General features: G+C 34.0%; 1 protein-coding gene across 1 annotated transcript; it reads left to right on the top strand.

The window, feature by feature from the left end:
• The first annotated feature begins 2,445 nt into the window (after positions 1-2,445).
• Positions 2,446-5,406, top strand: LOC139515135 (tripartite motif-containing protein 2-like). The gene is made up of 2 exons (XM_071304697.1): positions 2,446-2,597; positions 3,679-5,406. The coding sequence occupies exon 2, from the start codon at positions 3,697-3,699 to the stop codon at positions 5,404-5,406; it is 1,710 nt and encodes a 569-aa protein (XP_071160798.1). The 5' UTR covers positions 2,446-2,597; positions 3,679-3,696.
• The last annotated feature ends 4,715 nt before the right edge of the window (positions 5,407-10,121 follow it).

Genomic DNA, 10,121 nt, shown 5'->3' with positions numbered 1-10,121 from the left:
GTGCCTGTTGGGTGTTCAACTTGGCATCCATAATACTCTCAATGGACTTGGTAACCTCAGTAGTTATGCTATCTTTAATGTCCCTCCCAAACTGATTTAGCCTCTCTTCAGTCACAAAACGTTTCCCGCCAATTCGACGTACATCTAACTCTTCGGTTGTACTGTAATTGACATATCTGTCCTCTGTTTCTACTTCTATTTGTCTTATTTGATTTTTCCCCTTTATACAATTTTTACAGGTTGTATGCCATGCGACAAGGTTGATAGTCTCCTCCATTGTTTTTTGGTCTTTTCGTCAGAACATCATATGCTACGCTTTGATCTGGCAACCCATTTAACATATGTTCTATGGCAATGCTATTGAACAATTGTTGGTTCATTCCTGGATATGCTTTTTTCACCATTGTCTGTGTACGTGCTGCATACTCATTGGTTGATTCTTTGTAACATTTTCTGACTGTCTGCAATTCCTTTCTGTATGTTTCTGGCAAATTATTGTCACCAAAACGACTTTCCATTTCGCTGGACAGGAGTCTTAATGAACTTCTGGTGTCATAAGGCAGCTCTGCAGCAAAATTTGCAGCCTCATCGTTCAGGATTAGCAATATTTCTTTTGTTTTCAGTTATTTCTGTCTGCAATGATTTCAAATTGCATAAGAAATGTGCTCCAATCTTCTTTGCCGTTGTAAATTGGCAATCTTGATCGATATCCATCCTGCGTGCTCGACATTGACTCTGGTCTGCCTCTTGTTTCTCTACTTGGCATTCCTTGATCTGTTTGACTGTTTTGCCATAGGAAATCTCTTTCTCTTTCAACTTCTATTATCTTCTCTTTCAGTCTTGCCATTTCTATCTGATTAGTATCCATGGTGTTACTAGGTGGATAGATATGTGTGTCGCTGCGTGATACCATTCTTGGTGGATTAACAGCCTGGTCATAAGTCATGTCAATACTTGTTTATTTTCAGTGTTCAGTACACTTTGAGGAATGTTCATTGCACTTGGGGCGCAGTGGTATGGATAACTTGTGCTCAGTGCACTGTTTGATTGTGGAAAAGTGTTCTGTACACTTTGATTAGACACATTTGTGCTCAGTGCACTATAATCTGACAGGTAAGTGCTCGGTGCACTTTGAACAGGGCCAATTGTGCTCAGTGCACTATTTGATTGTGAAAAAGTGTTCTGTACACTTTGATTAGACAAATTTGTGCTCAGTGCACTATAATTTGACATGTAAGTGCTCGGTGCACTTTGAACAGGGGCATGTGTGCTCTGTGCACTATACGGAAAACTATAAGTACTTTGAATGGGTGGACTAGTTGTATATGTATGTGAACTTTGACTATTTATTGAAACACTGCCTAATGAATTACTACTACTACCCATATTTAACGAAGATGGACCAGCTTGAACTGTGGATGTATGTAAGCTTGGCGTCATACTAGAATTTCCCTCAATACTTGAAAATATCGGCAATGGTAGCCCTCTATTCCGTAAATTCATACTGACTTTGGGCAAAAGCAAGGTTTATATCTTATAATATACTGTGAGTAATGCTTTAATAAATCTGTGCACTACAGAGGATTGTTTATCTTGCCCAAGTTTGTTGTTTGTTTTGTTTGTATGTTGTTTTTTGTTTTTTGTTTTTTGTTTTTTGCTTTTTGTTTTTATTTTTTTTTACTGCTGAGTATCAGTTACTCTTATTATGAAAATGATTATTACACTTTAAAATATCAGAAATCTTTCTAGTGTTCACCTTTATGTTGTTTTTTTTTTAAATGGAAAAACCGATACACCTTTGAGTGTCAGTCACTCCTTAGTGCTCACTTATATATAATGAAATAATACAACTTTGAGTGTCAGTCACTCTTTAGTGTTCACTAAATAATACTTAAATAATACACCTTTGAGTGTCAGTCACTCTTTAGTGTTCACTAAAAATACTTAAATATTGCACCTTTGAGTTTCAGTCACTCTTTAGTGTTCACTAAAATATTTTTTTTTTTCAAATAACACTTTTAGTCTAAAATTAACTTTTTGTATTTCTTAATTTATACTTTTAAAAATTATCTTTATTTATTTTTCTCCCCCTTTTTGTTAAAACTCTTTGTGTATCAAGTTACACTTTGAGTATTAATAATTTTTAAATCAAAATATTTCAGTGGCAATTTAATAAAAATTAAATCCGTTCACCGCTGTCACCAATTGTAGCGCCGATCGTTTATTAAGTTTACATATTTTAAAGCAATTAATGAAAAACTGGTGTAAAATATATTCCGTTTATTATAACAAAATAAATGTGAAATGTATTGCAATTTACAATAAATAGTATTTAAATAGTCTCTATGTGTTTAATTACCTATAAAATAACTAATCTGTGAAGTTATATATATTCTGAGGTTAACGTTCGTTTCTGAAAGCAGATGATCGTTGGCAATCCAAATTTGAAACTGACTATAGTCGACCTAGTTTACAAAGTGAATACACAAAAATAGATATTCCCTACTTCCGGTTAACGGTTACAATGTAAACATGAACGCTGTGTAGCAAAAGACTACAATTATGAAAGATTATCGTTATAAATGAATGTGTAAAAGGTAATTCTGTATACCTTTAACATATATAAATGATATGTTATGCAGTTCCTATGAAAATTACTCCGCATAACATCTGAGTCGCGAATGACAACCTAAAATGTGCTACGAACTCCCGGTAAAATCATTACCAAAATATTGCGGGAATTATGAAATATAAAAATGAACTGCACAAACTATTTGCATTAAACAACGTAATAACTTCTATCACGATTAAGTTAATTAGCTTTGACACAACAATAGGGACCATACGTACAAAGTTTCAAATTTTACAAATTTTATCAAAAACTGATAAAAACAGTTTACCCTGACCAAAAACTTTAAAATACACTTTAACCTCCACTAGCACTTTCATTTGCTATGTTTAGAGGACCGTGAAACTGGGATCAAAACCCGAATTTAGCATAAGCATAAGAAAGGTTATAGCATATGCAATGTTTGAACTAAGTTTCAAATTAATTGGACTTAAACTAAGTACATCAAAAACTAAATCTGTAGTGGGACAGACAGACGAAGAACAACTGAACAAACGAACGGACACACAGACCGACAAAAATAATGCCCCCTAGATGGGGATGGGACATAAAAATCCATCTTAAAGGACAATAACTCATATGAGAAGTTGACATACCTCTTCAATCAAATAGATTTTGTCTTTCGGTCAATCTAAAGTTCTCAATAATTCTTGCAGGGAGCGGACTAACAATTTCTTCTATTTGTAGATATGTAGTACTTATGTTCAATTTTGCATTTTAGAAATCTATCTTTTCATTATAGTTTTCAAGATATTACGTAAAAAAAACAAAAATGATAACAGTCGTCATTTAAGTTCCTTCAAAGATCCAACTGATAATTTTGGATAGCTGCACTTTCGAAGATTTTGTCTTGCTGATCCCTATTTTTCTTTTTTTTTCTTTTTACAGTTTCCTTATATATATAGCTATAGCATATGTTTTGTCATGAGATATCGGGATTTGTAGAATCTATTCATAATACTGATTACTTAATACAGTAATATTTTGGGCAAATTATTTGTTATATATAACTCATTCATATTTATAGAGCTTTCCCCCATATATTTCAGATGTAAAGAGAAAAAGTAATGGCTTCATCAGTCAAGCAACTTTGTACAATTTGCAATGACGATGGAATCTGCAAGTCAGCAGTCACATGGTGCACAGAATGTGAGGTTTTCTTTTGTGCAGACTGTGAAAAACCTCACAGCAAGTCACATCTGTCTAAGAGCCATAAAACCATGTCAGCTGATGACTACCAAAAGTTACCTACTTTCATGCAAGAAATAAGTAGCCAGTGCCGAGACCACAAGAAGAAGTTTGAGCTTTACTGTTCTTTCCATTCCTGTCCATGCTGTGTTCAGTGTGTCACTGATAAACACAAGATGTGTCAAGAAATGAAACCTTTGTCGGATATCCTTCAGCAAGTCAAATCATCTGCCTCAATGCAACTTTTTGAAACAGATTTAAAGGATGTGAGGGAAAACATAGATACAGCCATAAACTATCTGCAAACCAGGATCACTACAACCAATACTCAGAACACCAAAGCCATTGAGAAAATACGGTATATGAGGAAGTCGATTGATGATTACTTAAACAAATTAGAGCAAGACTTACTTAATGACTTGGAGTCTAAACATTTAAAGTTGAGATTTAACATGGCCACTCTCGTGGAACAAATGGAACAGCAAGCCAGTCAGATAAACAAAATGCAGAGCCAGTTTTCCGAAACGACACAATATACTACAGAGTTACAAAAGTTTATTGCTCTAAGAGAGATTGAGAAAATTACATCACAAACGACAAAATATATAGAAGATTTAGAAAGTGGAGACCACTTCATTGAACAAAATCTAGAGGTCAACCTTTCATCTGCTTTACAATCATTTTTACAAGATGTCAATTCATTTGGAATTATCAATATCAATACCACCACTTCTACTTTAAAAATAAATGCTGAAAGAAAAGATCAAGCCCAGCACATGAATCCAAAAGTTCCTGGAGTGGAAGAAATAAAACCATCCTTGTTGACAAGACTGACAATTCCAAAAGATATAAAGTCTGTAAATATAACTGCCTGTCTTATATTACCTGATGGTAAATTTATAATACTTGATAGCAACAAAAACCAACTTCTGTTGTTCAGTAATAATGGCATTTTTATCAGAAAAGTAGTAACATTCACAGAGCGTCCATATGATGATTGCCTTGTCATGAATAATACAGTGGCTGTCGCATTAGGACCAAGAAACCGGACAGTCCTGGTGGATGTAGATAGAAGTGAAATTATTCAATCAATTAAACTTACTCACAACTGTTTTGGAGTAGCAAGTGATGGTAAAAATTTGGTCATCAGTGATAGTAGCAGCTGGTGTACTACAGTGAATCTGAATGACATGTCTCATACAATCTTAGAAGGAATAAGAGGAGTGTTTTGTATTTCATTGTTCCAAGGAAATATCTATGGTACCAATAACAGTGCAAATAAACTTTGCTGTTACAAAGTTACAGGAGAACTTCTGTGGACATTTCAGCCTCAAGACATTGCTAGACCACTAGGACTTACATTAGACAAAAATGGTTTTGTTTATATAGCGTCTGTTAGAAACAACAGTATACTGGTAGTATCACCAGATGGTAAGGTCTGTAAGACAATACTATCAGATGCTGATGGAATCAAACATCCTTATGCTATAGACATCAACAGAGAAACTGGATTGATGATAGTGTCAAGTCATATAAGTGGTGAGAAAAATGAGCAATCACACCAGACATGTTTTGTTTATAAAGTTTGAAATGCTCTTTTATTTTATTATTTTGAATATAATTGTATCTAGACATATAGTGTTTAATCATTTAAAGGACATTTCATTTTCCTTATTAAGGCATATAAATCCTTAATTATTAAAATACATATGTGTTCACTTTTTCATATATATTTAATATTTAAAACATTTTTATCCTATTTTTCTGAATACATAACATATTATTCAAAAAAGGAAAATAGACAATAATAATGCATTGACTTGACAAATCAACGATATAAGGATGAGGCTTAGAAACGGTTCGGGCCGAATCCTTATATCTTTGATATGCCAAGTCAATGCACTATAATTGTCTTTATACTGCAATCTAAAAAAAAACATTTGAAAAAAGGCCTCATATCACACAGCCGGAGAAATATACAACACGATGAAATGTACATCATTACCTGTTGAAAACCGCAATCAACGGTGAACGAATTCGTTTGTTTTTAGACTAAAATATCAACAATAAACATAAAACAATGATTTATATGTTGCAAACAAAAAATATTAACAGGTGAAATACGTTTTTTCCAAAAATTGTAAAAGAAACAAGTTTGTGTCGTTAAACGCATCGTTGTTTACATTGGAAGCAAGAACAGGTTGTAGAGGTCGTATGAATAAATAAATTTATACTGCACTCGTTCTATTTGAGCAGTCAAAATGCGTTGATCGTATATTTCTATTTCATATACAGTCACTGACCTGATATCACTTTTCCTCATGAATATTTAAATAGAAATTGTCAAAATTATGTTTAATTATTCATAGGACCTCTTCAACATGTAAACAACGTATTTCACTTATTAATATTTTTTGTTTGCAACCTATAAATCATTATGTTTTATGTTTATTGTTGATATTTTAGTCTGTAAACCAACGAATTCGTTCACCATTGATTGCGGTTTTCAACAGGTAATGGTGTACATTTCATCGTGTTGTATATTTCTCCGCCTGTGTGATATGAGGCCTTTTTAAAGGGGGATTTTCCTAATATATAAATCAAATAAATAACATTAACCCACTAAACAACAATTGAAAATGTTTTTTTTTATATTGCAGTATAAAGACAATAGTCAATGCACTATTATTGTTTATATAATTTCGACAATTTCTGTTTAAATATTCATGAGGAAAAGTGATATTATGTCAGTGACTGTATATGACATAGAAGGTCAACGCATTTTTGACTGCTCAAATAGAAAGAGTGTAGTATAAACAGTTAATAGTATGCATCAGAAAGACTTTCAGTTTTTACCTTCATGCAAATCAAATAATTTAAATGTCTGAGACTATGTTCGTATTAAGCTAAACTGGTTGTGGTGTAAATATTCTCGATACTGAAACTAAACTTTACTATGTTAACCTTCCTGTCAACACAGTGCACACTGTAAAATGTCTCGCCTAATTTACTTATGCCTGAATTTATGTTGAAATAGATATAAGTAGAAGTGGTATGCCAATTAGACAACTCTCAATCCAAGTCACAATGTATGAAAAGTAAACAATTATAGGTCAAAGTACAATAGTCAAAGTACAGACTCGACACAGAGCATTGGCTAACACCATAGATGTAATACCCTAACACTGAACAGCAACCTATAAAGGGCCCCAGAATGACTAGTGTAAAACAATTCAAACAGAAAAACCAAGACTAATCCATACACAAAAAAAAAACAAGAAAGGAAAACAGTTGTGAACCACAACAAACGACAACCCCTAAACAACAGGTGCAAACAAATGCAGATGAAAGTCTTTAATGTGAAGGTTTTAATACATATTAAACTGAACATTATCAAGGTCAGAGCCGAGTGAGTAAAATGAACCAAGCCAGACAAACATGTACACCCTATCATCATTATAGTCACCAAATATAGTGGTCCTGTTGCTAGCAGTGCCTGATATCCAACCACAAAATCAACATTGAGCAATGAGCCATGAAATTGAGGTCAATGTAATATAAACACAGCCAGACAGACATGGCTCATTGTTAAAGGCCATACGGTGACCTAAAGTTGTTAATTTCTGTGTCATTTTGGTCTCTTGTAGACAGTTGTTTCTGGCATTGGCAATCATACCACATCTTCTTTTTTATATGTACAACTTTGTTCCATACACTAAATATAATAATTGACCTATTGTTTATCATATCTGAGAACTAGATCAAACCATAATAAAAAGTGCATGATAGGTTCTTCTTTTTTTTAGCTCACCTGGCCGAAAGGCCAAGTTAGCTTTTCTCATCACTTGGCGTCCGGCGTCCGTCGTCCGTCGTCCGTCGTCGTCCTGCGTTAACTTTTACAAAAATCTTCTCCTCTGAAACTACTGGGCCAAATTTAACCAAACTTGGCCACAATCATCATTGGGGTATCTAGTTTAAAAAATGTGTCCGGTGACCCGGCCAACCAACAGATGGCCGCCATGGCTAAAAATAGAACATGGGGGTAAAATGCAGTTTTTAGGCTTATAACTCAAAAACCAAAGCATTTAGAGCAAATCTGACAGGGTAATATTGTTCATCAGGTCAAGATCTATTTGCCCTGGAATTTTCAGATGAATCGGACATTTCGTTGTTGGGTTGCTGCCCCTGAAATGGTAATTTTAAGGAAATTTTGCTGTTTTTGGTTATTATCTTGAATATAATAATAGATAGAGATAAACTGTAAACAGCAATAATGTTCAGCAACGTAAGATCTACAAATAAGTCAACATGATCAAAATGGTCATGTGACCACTTTAGGAGTTATTGCCCTTTATAGTCAATTTTTAACCATTTTTCGTAAATCTTAGTACTCTTTTAGAAAATTCTTCTCCTCTGAAACCACTGGGCTAAATTTAACCAAACTTGGCCATAATCATCATTTGGGTATCTAGTTTAAAAAATGTTTCCGGTGCCCCGCCCAACCAACCAAGATGGCCGCCATGGCTAAAAATAGAACATGGGGGTAAAATGCAGTTTTTGGCTTATAACTCAAAAACCAAACCATTTAAAGCAAATCTGAAGTGGTAAAATTATTCATCAGGTCAAGATCTATCTGCCCTGAAATTTTCAGATGAATCGGACATTCCGTTGTTGGGTTGCTGCCCCTGAAATGGTAATTTTGAGGAAATTTTGCTGTTTTTGGTTATTATCTTGAATATTCATATAGATAGAGATAAACTGTAAACAGCAATAATGTTCAGCAAAGTAAGATCTACAAATAAGTCAACATGACCAAAATGGTCAGTATTGCCCTTTATAGTCAATTTTTAACCATTTTTCTTAAATCTTAGTAATCTTTTAGAAAAATCTTCTCCTCTGAAACAACTGGCCAAATTTAACCAAACTTGGCCATAATCATTATTGAGGTATCTAGTTTAAAAATGTGTCCGGTGACCCGGCCAACCAACCAAGATGGCCGCCATGGCTAAAAATAGAACATGGGGGTAAAATGCAGTTTTTGGCTTATAACTCAAAAACCAAACCATTTAAAGCAAATCTGACGGGGGTAAAATTGTTCATCAGGTCAAGATCTATCTGCCCTGAAATTTTCAGATGAATCGGACATTCCGTTGTTGGGTTGCTGCCCCTGAAATGGTAATTTTGAGGAAATTTTGCTGCTTTTGGTTATTATCTTGAATATTAATATAGATAGAGATAAACTGTAAACAGCAATAATGTTCAGCAAAGTAAGATCTACAAATAAGTCAACATGACCAAAATGGTCAGTTGACTACTTTAGGAGTTATTCCCTTTATAGTCAATTTTTAACCATTTTTCGTAATCTTAGTAATCTTTTAGAAAAATCTTCTCCTCTGAAACTACTGGGCACAAGGAGTAGGTCCGGTAAGGACTCATTTTGGCCTCAAATTCAGTTTCGTCTGACGAAAGATTTTGACCACTTTTTAAACACTTAAGTGTCTATTTCACTTGATTTCAATAGTTTATGTGAAAGATTTTAACTGATTAAGTCATTAAAACGATCCGATTGAATCTCAAATATGCCAAAAAACGTCACTTTTCAGATTGTTTTTGTCAAAAATGAAAGTGGCCGCATCCGTGTTCATCCACAACCTTTATATATGTCATGTATTATCATAAAATACAACTTACGTTGCAATATTAAGGATGAACACGAATGCGGCCACTTTCGTTTTTACACGGAAAACCGTCTAAAATTTAACTAAAATGATAGAATTTTGAAGATTTCAGTAATTTAGCATGACTTGATGGTGCTACAACCCGATATAAGTGCATTGTATTGTCAAAAACAGCCCATATTTATGTAGCAGAAGCATTCATCTGTCCAATAAATAACTAAAAGTTTACATTTTAACAATTTTGTAAAACTGTTATATTTTTGGGCCAAAAAGGGGCCTTACCGGATCTACTCCTTTAACCAAACTTGGCCATAATCATCATTGAGGGTATTTAGTTTTAAGAAATGTGTCGATGACCCGGCCAACCAACCAGATGGCCACCGTAGGCTAAAAATGGAACATGGGGGTAAAATGCAGTTTTTGGCTATAACTCAAAAACCAAAGCATTTAGAGCAAATCTAACAGGTGTAAAATTGTTCATCAGGTGAAGATCTATCTGCCCTGAATTTTCAGATGAATCGGACATTTCGTTGTTGGGTTGCTGCCCCTGAAATGGTAATTTTAAGGAAATTTTGATGTTTTTGGTTATTATCTTGAATATTATTATAGATAGAGATAAACTGTAA

The sequence above is a fragment of the Mytilus edulis genome, chromosome 3 (genome assembly GCF_963676685.1).
Source record: "Mytilus edulis chromosome 3, xbMytEdul2.2, whole genome shotgun sequence".
In the NCBI taxonomy this organism is placed as follows: domain Eukaryota; kingdom Metazoa; phylum Mollusca; class Bivalvia; order Mytilida; family Mytilidae; genus Mytilus; species Mytilus edulis.
This window is presented reverse-complemented; position numbering and strand designations above follow the sequence as displayed.

Bases quoted from the DNA above. Each gene is read 5' to 3' on its own strand.
- LOC139515135 (XM_071304697.1), top strand. From the start codon at position 3,697: ATGGCTTCATCAGTCAAGCAACTTTGTACAATTTGCAATGACGATGGA.